At 39.5% G+C, this 18,066-nt stretch overlaps 1 protein-coding gene across 1 annotated transcript in view; it reads left to right on the top strand.

Annotated features, from left to right (window-relative positions):
• The window catches only part of LOC103806907 (probable G-protein coupled receptor 133), a gene marked incomplete at its 5' end in the record, with an annotated part of 68,544 nt that extends 51,082 nt beyond the window's left edge, over window positions 1-17,462 (top strand). Inside the window, 4 exons of the mRNA XM_009079618.1 lie at window positions 12,542-12,668; window positions 13,841-13,882; window positions 16,113-16,205; window positions 16,855-17,462. Of these exons, the coding sequence (XP_009077866.1) occupies window positions 12,542-12,668; window positions 13,841-13,882; window positions 16,113-16,205; window positions 16,855-16,950 (358 nt within the window). The remainder of the gene's footprint in view (window positions 1-12,541; window positions 12,669-13,840; window positions 13,883-16,112; window positions 16,206-16,854) is intronic.
• Window positions 17,463-18,066: the final 604 nt, after the last annotated feature.

Genomic DNA, 18,066 nt, shown 5'->3' with positions numbered 1-18,066 from the left:
ACTTCTAGAGTTTGCTTGAACTGCTTCATTTATGCCCTTGGTCCAATTTATAATCCTGGAACTCTGTGTCAGCTTTATGCAGAATAATAAGAACAAATATTATAGTTATGGCATTGCAGAAAGGAAATGCTTATTTAAGCATTCACCTTGTGCAGAGCTCTGGGCAACTTGTAAATCACTGCCCATTCTGACACAGCTCTTAGCTAGGTGTGATTTGCATATTTCCCTAATATTGCTCTCTCGAAATAAATTGAAATAAATGAAAATTGCGGATAATTGCGATAAAGAAAAGGGTGTTTCTTAAAATCAAAATTACTTCTAAACTTTTAGATAGTCTGTTCAAGTTAGCAATGAAATGCCACTAATGATAGATATGTTACAAGTGTTTTGGAAATAGGAATTGAACATTATGCTCAGTTCTTCTCAACTGACAAAAATGTGAGGCAGAAATGTATTTTAGTGAACAAAGAACCTGAATGAAAAGCACTTTTCTTTTGGAACAGTACTAGAAATAATGAAGAAAGTAGTTAAGAACTGAAAGCACAAGGACATTAGGAACAGTGAGATTTTGGAATTGAGGTGCTGTAACCACCCCAGGAAGAGCTTCTTTAACTCTATGCTCTTTCTGATCCCAGTGAGACTCTTGTAGCTTCTCCAGTTGCCCTCCCAAGTTAGTTGCCTTGTTTACATATGTTAAAAAACTAGGGAATATCCAAATACAGTAACAGAACACAGAGGCTTTGGGTGTCCTCATATGAGTAGATTTAGTAATGATTCAGGTTACTTGTTCAGAAAAGTAGGCAGCAATAAGACAGATATAAATATGTGTGGAGCTGCACAAAGCAATGTCAGGAGTTATTGTCTGAGCCCACTGTACGGAATACGAGAATAGCAAATCCTCAGCTCAGAAATGAACATAAATAAATGACCACAAAGTCTATTTCTCATTTTCATTATGTGCATGGAACCAAACCATACCCAATGCAACAGCATCTTACTAAAGCAAAGGACTTGAAATGGTTCCAAAAAGCCAAAAGAGGCTCAGACACAAGCACTGGCAAGTAATACATCAACTGTGTATTAACTGTGCTAAACCCCTGTAAAGCCTTGTGCTGCCTGCCTGGCTCCTCTAATGCCAGCTTAAGAAGAAATCAAGTTCCTCACACTGCATCATTGCAGAGCTGATGCTTTTGTGCAGTTTGTGTTGTCCTCCAAAGCTGCAGGCACTGGCAGCATCCAGACAGCAAAGCAGTGTGACTGGAGTTGTACTCCAGCAATCCCTTTTTTCCTGTATGTACATCAGAGACAGGTGATCAAGCAAGGATACAGCTATTTATTTGCCACGGCTGCAGTTAAAGCTCATACGAACCATTACACAGAAAATGACTTTTCTTTCTCAGTTTATGTGCCTGACCTTGATAGCTTTGCTGTTGGCTGGTGCTGTTGCCATGGAAATGGGAGAATGATCGCTCTGTTGATATCGTTGCATAATTAAAGCCATGGAAATGGGAGAATGATCGCTCTCTTGATATAGTTGCATAATTAAGGGTCACTGAGACTGTTTGGGTCAAGAGATCATTTTCAGAGTTCAGTTCCTCAGGGGGTGAATGTTATTCCACAGAAATTTTGTGCATGATTTGATGTGATTGTTACTTTGTCATCCTACATTGAACTATGGGCCCCAATGACTTCAAGCTAAAAGCCAGAAATTCTTGCCAAACCCACAGATTCCCACAGGAGGCTGCTTTTCCTCGGTGTTCCCAGGCATACAGAAGTATCAAGCTGTGGAGTTTGTTGCCACTTGTCAGCTAAAAAAGTAGTAACTGGCTGTGTAATTGCCTCTGACCATTTTGAAATGTGTGTAGAACACAATCAGTAAGACTGGTAAAAGCCTCTGGTGATGTAGATTTGAGTCTCTCCAGGGTGTAACTAGCTCAGAAGGTTTTTTTCTCCTAAAAACCCTTGACGTTTCTACAAGGACAGTTTAAGAAAGGACAAATTGGAGCCTGTCCCATTTTTTTACAGGCCATGTTTTCTCATTACCAATCACTTTTGTTGCTTGCCTCCAGTCTTTCCAAAAGACCACACTTTTCTTGGAAACCCAAGCCCCAGCATGATGCTCCAGCACAAATATCATCAGCACAAAGTAGGGACTACTTCGTATTTTTCACATGTGATTTTTCTGGATTGGCATCCCAAAGCAAGGGAAAAAAAATGGTAATGGGTTTCCATCACTTATTGCAGCTTTGTAAGTCTGAAAGATTTAGAAAAGCTAAAGATAGAGGTCTAGAAACTGTGTTTCATTATAGTTCTCACTAATTAAATTAAACTGGCTTCATGTGCTAGTGTTTTGGGCAACTCTTGAGATGTTTAGGAAAAAAAAAAGCCCCATCCACGTTAGCCTTCTGGGCTGGCAAGCCAAAATAGATTTATGCAGCCATTCTGTTCTGTTTCCTTTGGTTTTATTTTTTGCACAGAGATATTTGAAAGGTCTGTCTGCCTATAGTTTCTGGCTCTTTGAGCAGGTCTATATTTTTGCTATACCCTTTCTTTTTCCCTGCATGTCCTTTCTGAACAAGCTGTGCCCTTTCATATCAGCATTCCAGTCATGTGAATGCTTCCTTCAAATCTCCTGTTATGTAAGGAAAAGTGAACACTATGAGGCCCTTTTCATAACTTCTGTCATTTGACAATCCCTCTTTATTAGCACTGGGTTTCTCATCTTAGTTTACTGCCGGGAAAAACAGAGATTTTCACCACATGATATAATAACTATTAAAAAGATTGAGAGGGCTGTAAATAGTGCAATAAGACTAATTTTCAGCATATTGTTTCAAGATGACTTGCAGAGATTTAGCCAATTAAAAACTGTAAGAGCTGGGATAATGTAGATTCATGCCTCACACTGGCATTATACCTAGGGATGGTCTATACAGAAAGCTGTCAGGAGGTAGAAGAAGTCCTGCACTGGGAGCTTGGAAAATGAATTAAACAATGGAGACTGTAGTGGAAGGAATAATTAGGTGTAAATGTTGGAGGAAAAAAGTAGATGCCTGCTCCACCTGGCACCCACAGGCAGGATCTGGCCCTTTGAGACATTTCCATTGCCTTGTCCTTGAAAGAGGCAGTTAATGAGTTTTCTGGGAATTAATTGTCATAACAAGCTCCTTCTCCTGGGCTGAGTCCAGTGCAGAGTCAGGCACAAGGTCCCTGTGAGAAGAAGGGAGGAGTCTGAAGGATCAGATTATTTTCACACATGCAGAGTGTCCAGAGCAGCCAAAGCTGGACTATCTTGTTGCTTCTATAACTAACTTTATGGTCATATTTGGCAATTAATTATTTGATATCTTTGTCTGACCTAGAGACAGAAATAATACCATAACTTTTTCATCCCAGGGCTAGCTCATGACAAACTGGAATGGATAAAACCAAATCCTCCTGCACAGTTTTTGTTGTCGGGTTGGGAGAAAAAAAAAAAGTGCTGTTCTTTTCTTGGTGCTTGGTCTGTAAGGTGCAGCTGAAAACACAAGAGGACTGTCCCACCTTTGGAAGCAAACTGACCTTTAACAATAGCATGCTAGGTAAAAAAGTAGACCTTAGTCATCAAAACATTGCAATTTATTTTCTTTTTTTAAAAAAACCCAAATTAATCCCTCCATACTTTCTGCTCAATTTGCTTTTGCGAGATTATTAAAGAAAACCTGAAGGGGAAGCAGGTAATATTTTCTTGTCTGTTTTCCTCTCTTACTTATATAAAGTAACTCCAGAATCAGCTTTTAAGGAAGAACCAAACACTGTAAGAAATAGGCAAGTGAACTGTTTTTGTTCAAGAAATGCATAAATCTTCACAATTGTAAGGATCAGGGCAGGTTCCTTTCCATTTCCTTTTAAACTGCTTTAATTTTCCACTCGACTTTCTAAGAATTAAATTATTTTGGCTTCTGGCCATGGTTGTCAACAACAACTCCCCGGGCAATTTGTTCTGTCACCCAGGTCTGGAGTCTCCCAAAATATATTTTCAGCTGCCACATTTTTTGGACTTCTAGAATATGTAACCTGTAGCTGCAACAAACAGCCAACTCTTCCTTCCTCATGACTTTAAAAGAAATTCACCATTGATTGTGAGTTTGTTATAAATGATCGTACACGAAATGATTGTGTCACTGCTCACCTGTGATGGCTCTCAGCAGATCTGAAGTGACTGTGTAACTGGAGATATTTATGCTGTCTGCTCCTTTAGCAGTTGCTATGGAAAAGAGAAAACTCATTCTCTTACACTGGGACTCCTCTTGAGGTTCAAGTGATGCTTCAAGAGCAGCAGAGCATGAAAGGAAGCACAGAGACAAACAATGTGTGGATGATTAAAGCACAAATATGCAACAAGACTATTCACCAGCAGTGAAAGGTCCCAGTCACCTTCTGAAAATGGTGACCTCCCCAAGAACAGAGAAGTTTTGGGTGTCTCTCAGGAATAAGTAGACATACAGCCGGGTAGGTATCCTGTGGTACAAAGCTACTCAGTGCAGGTATTAGGTCTTCTCATCCCAACACTCCTTGGCTGGATAAGAAATGTTCTTCTACTCTGAGAATAAGCTCTTATTTTGTTTGATTACTCAATGGCAAAGTTCAGTGGAAAATTAGCTCATTGGCTTGGGGACCAAGAAGCAGAGAATGCTGTCTCAGCAGCGGAGCAGTGAGAGAATTAGTAGCAAAAAGTGTTAGAGAAAGGAATTGTAGAAAAAGAAGGGAAGAATCCCACTGCAAATTCAGTTCCCCTGAGGAGATCATAACCACTGAAAATTCAACTTGCATGGGCATTAGATTTTAATTCTTTATATTTTTTTAATAGCTTCCATTAAAGACAAGGAGAAGGATATGGTTTAGTTCACTACTTATTACTTTTTTTAGGAAGTTTTTTTTCTTTTGTAGTTTTAGAATCCAGAAGCAATGGAGGTGCCATGGGAATTGATCTGTGGGAGGTCTTAACAGGGCACAGATTCCTAAATCCCTGGTTAGGTGCTTAAGACAAAAGTCAATGCTACCAGTCCCTAGAATTGCCTTCTCAGTATTAAAATTCTAAAGGTATCTCCATTTCTGGTCATGGCCTTAATTTTTTCAGGCTTGATGGGGATTTGAAGTGAGACTTGAATTTCAGTCCCCGCTCTACTGAATATTTAATATAAAATCAGAAATATTAATAAAGCAAGGATCAGGCAGGACTCTCCTCTCCCAGGGATTGCCTAGTGACTAATCTGTGGAGTTCACCTTCTCTTTCTGAGCCAGAGAATATTTAATTATTTAATATAAGTGGAACAAGTTCAATAGGCAAGAATGAGCATCAAGCAGGGAGTCAAAATGCTTTTCCAGAAAAAAGGAAACTGCAATGCCTTAGGCAGAAGAATGATTTGAGCCCAAACCTCCTGTATTTTGGGCAAATGTTGTATCTACTAAAGGCAGTTCTAGATTTTGGGAATGCCTGTGAGAAGTGGCAGCACTTTGGCAACATCTGTCTCTTGTGAGGGTCTGTGGTGAGAGGGATGAGTGTTATACACTGAGGGCAACAGAAGAGGAGTAATGCCACTCCCCTTCTCATTCATGATAAAAATCAGTTGAATTTGGTTGTTGTTGCAGCCTAGATTTTTATTCTTTTTTATATAGCTACGATACTTTCAATTAGCTGTGCCTTCCTGGGTTGTAAATGGCACCCACCAGAGAGAATGATCTGAAGGGTCTGTAAATAGTTCTAATTCAGTTTCACGCCCTCATTTTGAAAGGGCATTGGACATTTGGGAAAATGGGAAATGGCCTTCGCAGTTGCTAGTGGTTTTGTCTCTTTTTTTTTGTTTTTTTTTTTTACTTTTATTATAGTTGTGCTTAGAAATTACCTGAGATTAGGCAAGGGACTGTGCATGTGCTAATTAAAAGCTATTCCTTGTGCTATCAGCCTTTTTGACTATACAGCCAAGACAAAGTGTAGGAGGAGAAGGAGGTATGTGTATATTTGTAGTTCATGAACTACTGCTTGGTGGCAGGAGCAGAAGTAAAAATCCATGTCTTTCTTTTCTAAAATGAGAGCACGACCCATTTTTAGATGAAGATGTCTAGCAGAGTTCAGAGATTAATTGCATTCAGTAAAACACTCACACACCTACTCTTGATGTCACTTGAATCCAGTGTGGGCAGTAAATTGGTTGCTAAGGTAGAAGGAGCCTGAGGGATTCCAGTCTGAGCCTGTGCTTTGGCTGCTCTGCTGAGCAGCTCTTACCACCCTCAGTGCATTACTCTACTGAGACTTGATTTTTTTTTTTGTGAGGAGTGCAAGGAGCTCTTTCCTCTAGACTCCAAATGATATCAGTGGTAGTGGATCAGCCATTATTCTGTGTTTTTCTTGCTGTTTGCTGCCTAGTTCCCTAAAAATATGAGTTGTTACCAGTATTCTTCCATTTGTTTGACATTGGTGGCAACTCAGCACCTAAATCTCTTGGTATTGGTTTTGCTCCTTGGGGTAGCAAAGCAAGCTCCTGGTAACAAAGTGAGCAGCAGCACACAGTGCTCCTGGATGCCATGGGCAGAGAACTCTGTTCCTCTGTCACCAGCATGAGCATGGCCAGGTGGAGGAGACAAGATGTGTGTTGTATGGAAAACATTTTCGTTCATAATCAGAATTGCTGCAAGTGGTTTCCCACCATGTCTCCAACTTCCAGCTTAGAGGTGAGTGAATCCTACTTGCAACAATGGAAAACCAAAGCTAAATTCAATTTTTCAGGCATTAGTCTGAAATGTTAGTTCTAGGTTTGGGGATTTATTTATTTTTAGATAAAGCACAAAGGCTATCACTGGAAGTGACTAGGGAGGAGTTCAAGAAACAGGAGAGAAACTTCAGCTAAAAGACCTCATTGTCAAGCTATCAATTTTGGTGAATTGTGGTGAAGGATTTTTGCTATTTTTAGACAGTATTTCCTCCAATGATTATATAATCTTGGCTTATGGGTCTGAATTTCGTTCTTGCTTCAGCAGGCATCACGAGTGAGAAGGGGATGTCAGAAGTCTTAAAAGGATTAGTGCTCCATATGGAGCCAATAAAATTGATTTGTGAATTAGGGGTCCCCTTCACAGAAGTAATAAAGTTTTCTTTCTGCAAGCAGTGAAATTCCTTTCTTGTAAGCTGTCAGGGTAGTTGTTGTGCGTTGGTGTAAGATATGGACAAGGTGCTCAGGGCAACAGCAGGAAAGGGCAGAGATTAAGGGGAAGGAGCAATCACAATTGAGTGGAGCTGTTCCACACCAGTTGCAAATACAAGAAAAGTGGAAGGCCCAACCATGCTCTTGGAGAAATGTCCCTGGTAATTTTAGTAACAGTGCAATGATTTTATATGGTGTTGGTAATGAAAATACATCCCAGAGGTGCTGTAACCTGTAGTTCTTGCACATTGGGACTTCAATACAGTCATGATAATTATCCAACTTGGAAAACTTCCCTTCCTCTATTGAGGACACTCCAGCACTAGAGCTGGTGCAAAATGCTGCCTAAGAACCTGTTTCTGATCAAGATCTACAGAAAATTTCAAAATCCTGCACTAAAAACTAAACTTAAAAAAGCAACTGAAAAAATCCAGTTGAAGAAATTAGGAAGGGAAGATCTCTGACAAGTGAGATTTACTTCTCTACTTCTCAGGTATTAGAATTAAACAGTAAGAACAGGAAAAGGAAAGAAACCCACATTTTTTTTTCCAGAGGAGATTTAAAGGGTGAGTGCATGTTAAATGGAAAGCTTAGCAATTAATGGGTAAAGTTAACACTGTTCTTGTGGGAAATATTGGCAAAGTGAACCAATAGAAAGGAGAAAAGAAATACTTTGTTCTCATTTTGCTTTGTTCTGAATGAAATACTTCTAGGATTGATCATTCAGTGGTTTTAGATGCAGAGACAAAAAGCTCACCAAACTTGGTGCTATTAGAACACAGAAGAGTGGCAATATCTGAGCCCTTAAAAGTATATGTGAGAAAAAAGCTGTTATGTTCCTTCTCATTTCAAAGGCCAAAACACAAGAAGGGCCACACAGGAGAAATTTAAAGGGTCTTTTATAAGGTAATTGCCATTCTGTTTTCTGACACCTTCGGACATAAGGACAAAGAAAGATTTTATCAGGATTCATGAAGTCCTGGTGGGGTTGAACCTCAATATCTGCAGGACCTGCCCCTGTCCTGAATTATTGCTTCATCCTGTCACCAATTTTATAGACAATATAAAGCTCAAGTGATGCTAGTGACTTTATTTTTAGGTTGCACAGCTTGAGTCATGCATGGAGAAGTATTCCTTCTCCAACACCAACATCTATTTGATTGTGCTCTATATCTTAGTGTACTAGAACTAATCTACTAAAATATTCATGTAGCAAAGAAAAATGGGAATAAAAAAAAATAAAGTATGTGCAGTGTGTCAGAATTAATGTACCTAGTGGGACATTAAGTTCTGCATTTCTAAGATTTTTTAACCTGGCTTCCTTAATGGTGTTCTGACTCAGCATTTTCCAGTTAGCATATTTCTTTTTGAAAGTTCAGAGATGGAATGAAATAAGGGTGGGAAGGGGATTGGGAAAGGGAAAAAATTAAAAGAGCTCCAAGAACAACAGAGCTGAGTCCTTTGATTGGTGAGTAAAGCTGATAAACACCTTGAATGAATAATTTCAAACACAGGATGAAATTCAAAGCATCCAAGCATAGAAAGCTGTGCAATAATTAGGAAAAAAATTCTCAGACTTAATGAGATATAAGTGAATCATATGCTGAACTGACCCTTAGATAGTCTTAAATGAATTTCACCCTCACGTGGCTGCTTTTCTAAGTGGATATGCATGAAACATTAATACTTTTTGCATGGAAAATCCCACATGTCTGTCTTCTATTTTCATTTTAAGCTATGAATTTCTGCTGCACATGTGCTGAACTCTGGGCTTAATAGTGAGTAGTCTTTATTAATACATGATTTTAAAAAATAGATGAGGCATTTGTGATGTTAAAAGCTCCTGAAAAATCCAGATTGTAAGAATAGATTTTGAAAGTATTGAAATTGAGTGCCTGACTCTCTTCTGCCCCAGCTACAAATTACAGATGAAGCTTTTTATGCTCTGAATAAAAAAACCCTCCAAACTAATAATGAAAACATTTTTGGCAACAAACCAGCTGGGGAAAATTATCTTCCAGACTGAAAATTTTATAAAAAATGGGGAAGTGTGAGAGCTAAAGGGAAAAAAGGGAGTTTTGTAATGAAGACAGTTTTACAAGTGTAGCTGTGTTGGGCATACTAATCCCTGCTGGACCAGGCTAGAGAGGATGTACAAACTCTCTAAATGTACAAACTCTCAGGTCTAAATGTACCTGATCCATCTTCCAGGTGTTCATGTCTCCTTCTCCCAGTCTGCCCCGAGTCCTGCACAGATGTATTTCCCTGGAGGCACAGGACTCTCTAGGATTTTACAGATCTTTCTGCACAAAGTTGATGGCAAGAGCTGCTCTGCTGGTAGCTACACAGTGGAGCACATCTCATGGTAGAGTTTGGGGAGCAACTTCAGTCTTAACAAAGGCAAAAAACCCAAAGCAACCATGATTTGCCCAAACCAGTTTGTATCCGTTGTCATAAAATTCTATATTTTAAAATGCATTTTTAAATTTAAACAGAAGCTGAAGCTTTGCTCTGTTCCTTCATCCTCTGGCTGAACACATTCCTTGCAGAATCAAATTGAATCGTGCAGAAATATTCATGGCCAAGGATACAGAGATATGAATCAATACAGAAAGAAAAGAAAAATTCCAGATTCTTCCCTGTCCCAGATTTCCCTAGAAACCTGAAATCTATGCAGTTCTTCAACACACACTTTTAATCAAGGGTATAACCAAGTGTGTGCTCAGTTCACTGGAATCAACAAAATGTTTTGTCTCCAAGTTTAATTAAAAGATTTCTCCGTTGGATTGTGTTGTACAAAATTCTCATTTGGTTTATGTTGGTTGTAATTGCAAGTGATTTCTTGTCACACAGCTCTGTGCTCTTCTCTGAACCTGTATTTTAATCTGCAGGAGGGGGTACAAAGCACTAGTAGGACATTAATCTCCCTGAAACAGCTTTCTCTCTGGCACAGGTTTCCAGCTAAACAGAAATCTGATCTTTCTAAAAGAAAGGTATTTTTAGCCAGCGTGGATTGACTTTCAGTTTCTCACTACCTCTGTTTCCTTTACTGCTCTCTTGGCTTCTCCATCTACAATTGTACCATAGACTAAACTCACTGAGATGTTTTAAACATACACTTAATTGTAAACATGTGCTTAAATCCCTCAGGCTACAACAGGAGTTAACTAAGTGTTTTTAAGTGCTGTGTTAAGTAGGGATTAAATCTGCCTTGTTGTTTCAGAATGTTTCAAATGAGGACAGGTCCCTTTTTTTTTTTTTTTTTGTTTTCTGTCTTCTCCCACCCAAATCGTTCTCAGCTGCCCAGGAGGAAGTTTGTCCTTTGACAGCTGTCACTGAAAATGTGGTGCTGGGTGTGCAAAGGTTCATCTATTCTTCCTTAGCAGGCAAAATTACACTGGGTTGTCTACTTAGTAATGCCTCGACAGCCAGAATGTTTTGCCCTGTGGGATTGATGAGGTTTTTGAGTGATTACAGAGTGGACAGACATCGTGAATGCTTTTGGGTTGCCCAGTGCTGTGAACTGGGATGTATGGCACTCACTGGAAAAAGTGTGTGTGACTTATTAACTCCAGTATTGATCACCTGACCCTGTGCTATTTTACACCTGCCTTTGTTGGGCCGAATTGATGTGAAAACGAGCTGTGAAGGTGTTTATTGTCTTAATCAAGAAGCCAGATGGTTTAGGCTAAAAACAGAAGGACTGCCATTTCCCATTAAACCAGATGGGCTGTGGCCAGCCAGGCCTGTATCCCCACTGTAAAGGTCAAGCAGAGTAATTCTGCTCTGAACACTCCCACATTTCAGCACACAAAATTAGGGATGTCCTGCCTAAGCTTCTGCATCTGAATTGTCATGTTTAACAATCCACAACAGCACTATCTTCTGTGAATTTCTAGGATCCTTTTCAGTTGTATGTAGCATCCTATGGCCAGGATTTCCACAGAGTAATCCTGTTGCCTTCCTATTTTTTCTCTGATTACACTAGAAACACTCTGTAAGGCTGTTACTATGGTCCTCTCAAAGTCAATGTCTCAAGGTATATGCAGAGACAAAAATACAATTCTTTAGAGCAATTCGTTAGCGTGAACCAGAGATGATGCTCTGAGCACTTCAGAGGGGAGAGACAGTTTTGTGGGATAAGGGATAACCTTTGGGAGCTAAACTGCATCGGTTGTGCCTGTTTTACCTAGAAGTGGCTGAGTGTGTGGTATGGGGTGGCAGAGCAATGTTTCTGTCAAAGCAGAAAAGGGATGCAGGTATTACCCTTTAATCTTTTAAAGGGTCCTGAGCACTCTGGGAGGTTCAGCTGCCTCTAATTCTTGTTACATGTGAAGGAAATGAGCTCTTTGTAGAATGTGCATAGTTCTTTGGTGTTTAATGCAAATGGCTATGGATACACTCAGGAGACCTAACTGCAATCTCACAATTTAAATGCAATTCCTCTGTTTTTTTCTGTAGTTCCCTTCGTTTACTCCTTATATAAAACCTGGTCCCCAGAATTCAGCAGCTGCAGAAAAATTTCTGTGATCATTTATTTCTCTTTAATTATACTATAATTTAATTCATCTTCCACCACAATAAACACCCTGTGTATAACAAACACCCTGGAATAACTCATTAAGGCAAACCCAAAAATTCCCCTTATTTTCTCAGTGCTATTAACTTTTCAGCTGTCATCCCACCTTCCACTGAAATTCTGCCGAGTCCTCCACACTAAGCAGAGTGAACATATATCAATAGGAGTCTCCAAGAAGCACGAGCTATTTCAATATTTGGTGGATGTTTATCTGAATCTGCTCTGAAGAGAGCAGTGTGGGTAGCAGAATAATGCCATGCTGTTAGGGGATTTGCATTTGGCAGAGTTACATCATGTTTATTCCCATGTGTGGTGATTAAAAATCCCAAGTCACTTTCTATAAGAGAAATACTGTGTTGCCTTGACTCACCTGTGTGCTGAGCAAATGTATGTTAGGTGTAGTTAGCTTTTCCACGTGATGCTGCCCTTGTTCTTAATTCTGTTCTTGACTTTTGCACTTGACTCCTCACTCACAAAATGATGCTCCACTGTAAACAGAAGATATGACTGCAGTAGTTACATGACCTTCTCTCCATCTCTCCCCCTGCCCCTCAGTTACTGACTCTCCATCCATATTTATCCCATGTGATACAAGGGTTCTGTTCTCCCCATTTTCAGAGATGAATAATAATTAAAAGACTTGCCCATTAAAAGAATTTCATGGGAAGAGAGTTGCACACACTGCTTTGCTGCCAGAACGTAATTGGTACATTCCCTGGTGTGTGGGCTGAAATTTGCTTAACTGTCTCACCACATTTCCTATCTTCATTTTCTCTTTCAGACTAACAGCCAAAGCTGTTGCTGTTCTCTTACCAATCTTGGGAAGCTCCTGGATCTTTGGGATTTTGGCTGTCAATGCCCACGCATTAGTATTTCAGTATATATTTGCTGTTTTCAATTCACTACAAGTAAGTACCTGGTGGGAAAGTTTATGGCTACAGAACTACTGCTGAGATCCAATTAAATGGATCATTAGTAATGTTTTCACATGTCTGTGTCTCTTGCATTTTTTTTCCTGTGTTCCTTCCTCTGTCTTTTAAGTCTGTGCTGACCATACGGTGCTGGCAATTGCTTGTCTCTGTTTGAACAGAACTTGTGTCCCACTCCTTAGTGTTTCCAGTAGCAATAATTAAATAAATGAGACAGTGAGCTTGAGAAATGAAATTCATTCTTCCAACCCCATGTACCACAGGCAGGATTCTTCAGCAGAGATACCAGGCCAATTTTTCAATCTCAATTTGAGGCTTCATTACTGAGGCTAAATGAAAGCAAACAGAAGTTTGTGGAAAAGATCAAAAGTGGAGCTATTCCCTGTGCTGAACACTACTCTTGCATGCAGGCAACTAGACCCTCATCTTCTTGGTATACCAAGCCAGAAAAATACCTCTGTCCAAGAAGAAATGTAAGCATCTGCTTAGCTTGGAGCAGACATTTCAGTAGAGGCATAAACTTATAGGTGTGTTACAATTCTCTCCCAAATAAAGGGTACAAAGGGCAAGAAAAATTCCTGTAAATACTTCTTTGTCTTGGGAACAAATAGCACTGTGGACACAAAAAGAGTGTAACTCCCCATAGGCTGATAAGAAAAGTTCTAATTTTCATCCAAAATAAAAATAGAAAAAAATAAGTTTGGCTATTTAACAAAAGAAAATAAAATTATTTTGGGAGGGAAGGAGGATGGAACCTTCTCACTTTGCGTTGAACAAAATGCCCAAAGATAACAAAATTTTGCTAGTGCTTTTCTAACGTGAAAAATATTCATCTAGTGTTTCCCAAAGAGCATTTCCCCCTGCCTTGGTCTTTGCAAACACAGACATGAAAACAGAATTTCTGCTTATTTTCAGCCTTATTTTTCCTTTAGTCAGTCCTGCAAAGTTTAGGACTTGCCTTTTTACAGGAAAGATTCCAGACAAACCTCATCGTAACCTGATGCTGTGGGTTTCTCCAGTTTCACATGGGCAGTTTAGCTCACTCTGTGATATTTATAAATCTGCAGCTGCCTGGTACTGTGAGAAACACATTACTGTGTTTTGATTCTTCACAGCCAGACCTCACCCTTCTCCCTTTCATCTCTTTTCAGGGATTTTTCATGTTCCTGTTTCACTGTCTTCTGAACTCAGAGGTATGTGTAACCAAATGGTGTTAACAAATTTTGGTGTTACCAAATTCAAAGAACACAGGTGTAAAACAAGAACAGACTTGCTCCATTCTAGTTGCTGCCATGCCACTGATTACTTTTCCTGTAATTAATACATGGCTGTTGGTGGCTTTGTGACTTGCAGCATTTTGACCCATGCTTGACATTCGTTTTAATTAGCATAAGAAAGGTTTGAAACAAAGAACAAAGATAAGAGGAGGCGATTCAAGAGTAAGGAAAGAAGCACTTCTAAGGGCTGGAGAGGCTGAGCAGGGCACAGATTGTGCTGTGAAGGGAGGATGCTTAAAAGTGGGAGCAGGACTCACTCTGGCAGTCCCTGTTAGGGGGCTCTGTTATATCTGCCATTCCAGAGAGGAAAATAAATATTATTCTCAGCTAAACATACTTTTGGACACTGCTCATGCAGTCCTTAATGGGAAAGCAAACAGAGTAGAAGATATTTCAGGTATTTTTCTTGGCAGGAAGTTCAGGTTTTCCTAGTGGACTGAGGTATCTTTTTGTGTTAAGGCTGTGTTAGAGCAACTGGGATAAAGCCAAGGCAAGGCTGATGTAAATGGGACTTGCAGCATCCTCTCCTCCCATGGCAGATAGCAGAAAATGCTCAGCAACATGTATCACTGATAACAAATGTTTCTTAGGAAAACCATTTCCAGCATCTGACAGGATACTGCTCAGAGAAGACCCACATAGCTTTGGTAGTTCAGGAGTTTTTTCATCTGGCTGTAATGAGTATCTCTGCCCCATTGCCTGCTGCTGCTTCCTATGTGAGAGTAGCACTCCAGCTCTTCTCTGGAGACACTATTAATATTTGCCAACCTATTCAGTCTCAGAGCATGATGTGATCTCTGCCACAGTCAGTTTGAAGAGTCAGGACTGACTATGAAACTCTTGGTCTTTATTGAAATCAATTAAAATTAAGCAGGAGGTGAAAGGTAGGGAGGGAAAATATTTCTTTATTCTATTCTTCCCCAGGCTTAGAAAGCTTCAAGCTTCAAATGCTTTGTATCAAATACAAATACTTGAATTGCTGTCATTTTCCCAGGAACCTCAGGAGAAATTAAATTCAGAAACTTTTCAGAATTTGTATCCTCAAAAATCAGTTTGGACATAGTTGATGTGAGCTGTCATTTTTGGAGAGCAGGTCTACTGTGCATATCTACAATACTTCTTCAGCTAAACAGCAAGAAGAATTATTGAAAATTTCTCTCTTACCATAGAAGTAAAAGTCAGATATTGTAAAGAGAAATGGGTAGATTTGATGTAGAAATGGTTGAGTAAAAAAAGGATTTTATTGCTTGTGCTCTCAGAAATGCAGATGGGTAGATTTGATGTAGAAATGGTTGGGTAAAAAAGGATTTTATTGCCTGTGCTCCCAGAAATGCACAAGTCATAAAGAAGCACAGGAGAATGGATCAAGATGGTTTGACAAGATATTCTTGATCTCAATATCATAACACTGGTCAATCACTTCCAGCCAGTAATCCTTGATAAATCACATCTACTTGCCTAAAGAATGCCTGTCTCCCCATCTTTATGCAGCTGATTATTTTCACCTTGGTGAAAGAATCTTCCTACAGCTCTAGGGAGTTTCATCCAGCATCTTTAAATAATTCAGCTGGCTTAGAGCCTTGTGGCATCTGGATCTGTCAGAGCTGTGTGAGCTCCAGGGAGAGCCTGTCTGAGTGGGGACCTTGTGGTCCAGCCTGGGGCTGTATATTTAGTTAGAAAATGTGAAAGTGTCCTAGGGACCTGCTGAAATCAGTACAATGGCACCTTATGAAGTCATTGAAACCAGGACTGCAAAGCTGGGGGTGTATGTTTATATGCAGCACAGTTTGGGGCTTTTGCTTTGATTATTGAATATTTTTAATGAGATGAGTGGTAACACAGTAGTCACACCTTGGATATCTGGGAGGATGGGATAATCCAGGTTACATGAAAATGTGGCCAATGAAATGATACCTAAGTGAGGTTACACAGGACTTTGTATTTAAAATATGGAAAGTAAAGTTACATTTTAAAATCAGACCATAAATATAAAGAAAAGTATAGGGGTGGATTCTTGGTTGGTTATTAGCACAGAGATGTTAATGTGGAGGAAGGATAATGGGGCAATGACTGTAGGCTGCAGCTGTGAAAATAAACACAGCTTTATCAAAGGAAATCTACCTGGTTTCACTTTTTTTCCTCAAAGGTTAGAGCTGCCTTTAAGCACAAAACCAAGGTCTGGTCCCTTACCAGTAGTTCAACTCGCAACATCAATGTGAAACCCTTCAATTCAGACATTGTGAGTATTGCTCCTTCCTTTTTGATTTCCCTATTGCACTTGAAAGTGTTCCACATGAAATTCTGTTACAAAGAACAGGCCATGAGAAGGCACATGGGTATTTCTAGTACTAACCTAGTGCATGGTGTAGACAGGTGAGATCAGCAAGCATTAACATGCAGCTACAATATCTGTTTTGAAAACAAAATTCTGCTTTCTGGTAAACTATCAAATCAAAGTAAGCAAAGGTTTATGAACTCTGGAGTACAGTTCCATCAGACTTTTCCCACTAACTGTAATGGACTTGTGCATTGCAGCAGCATTTTGGCAATCTGATGATGATGGTTTTTTGATAGGGCACTCTGAGGAATAAACTCTTAAGTCAACACGTGAATATGCTTTTCTATGCCCCCTGAAATTGTTTTGAGGCAAAAGACATTTGTTTTTATAAAGAACCAGACATCTGAAGTGATAGGTATTATTAAGTGATTGTTGCCAATCACCTCAGATCTTGGCAATAACTGTTTAAAAATCCTTTATGGCCTGTGCTCTCGAGCCCCTGTGACAACACTGTAATGTAGATAGATGCTTTCAAGCTTTTCTTTCATCCAGGCAAGAGTGGTTTATCAGAATAAATAAATCTATTTTTAATACTATTTTTTTTTTCCAGATGACTGGGAACAGGCCAGGCACAACCCCCACAAAGCTGAACACCTGGGATAAAAGCACCAATTCAGCCAACCGCATTGATTTATCAGCAGTCTGACAGGAACACCAGCTCCTCAGAGAAAATCAAGCCATACATTCAGGACCTCTGACACAGTGTCTATCAGCTTTTTCTCACTGTTACTAAGAGGAGAAAACTGGGTTTTTTAAAAAAAAAAAAAAAAATCACTGCCTAATAAGTTGGGAATTGCCATATTGTTTTGTTGAGTAAAGAGCCCTGATCAGCTTTGCCTTCAAAACTGTAACACACTCTAACACTTGGCTATTAGCAATACCTGTAAAAATAACTAGCACAAATATACACTGGATGGTTTTGTCAGCAATGATGAAAACACTAGGTACACAAAAAGGGCTTATTGCTCTCTGAATCATTCCAGCTCCCACAAGTGAGGAAAGGCAACATACCTCTGGAAAGATGGATTTTTTTATGCTCAAAAATGAAATGCTTCCCATTGTGATGTTGTAATGGGGCTATTTTGGTCTTGCTGTGTTCTCTCTGTTTACATTTATTACCTTACAGAATCCAATTATCCAAGTGGAGTTTATTCAAAAGACATAGTATGGTGATGAATTGAAATCTACAAGGAAAGCAGGACTTGAGGGAGAAGCAGGTTGCAGCTACTCCACTCCCAGCAAGGGAATGGATTAGCAAAGCTGATATACACATACTCCTCTATATACACAAACAGCATATGTAACATGTACCTCTCCTGTACACAACCTATTTGTATTTTCCATCTTATCTGGCAGGGGCAGAAATGGCTCAGGTCATCCTTTAGCAGCTCTCAGCATTTCTCTGCTGCTCTGTGTCTGCTGACATATCACAGGATCAATTATTCCACTGCTTAGCCTGAAGCTTTGGGATGCAATCAGCAACTGTCCATCAAGTGCATTTCACAAGCACAACTGTAGCTTTTAGAAATCCAAACTTGGCACTGTGACTTGTCTTTCCCTTTTTACAGGTCATTTTGAGACACTGAATACCAACTGCAAAGATATAACACAACGATACACTGTGAAGACAACCAGCCTACAAATAAGTCTATGTATTGTTACCTACAGATAACTTTTAAATAGATCTCTGCAGTCTCTTTTTGTGGTTTTTTAAACTCTGCTCAGCACTTAATAGCTTCTGCTTTAGTACTGCTATGAAGTA

This window comes from Acanthisitta chloris, unplaced genomic scaffold (assembly GCF_000695815.1).
Source record: "Acanthisitta chloris isolate BGI_N310 unplaced genomic scaffold, ASM69581v1 scaffold1018, whole genome shotgun sequence".
Lineage (NCBI taxonomy): Eukaryota > Metazoa > Chordata > Aves > Passeriformes > Acanthisittidae > Acanthisitta > Acanthisitta chloris.
The sequence above is the reverse complement of the archived record's forward strand: the minus strand, read 5'-3'. Positions and strand labels throughout refer to the sequence as shown.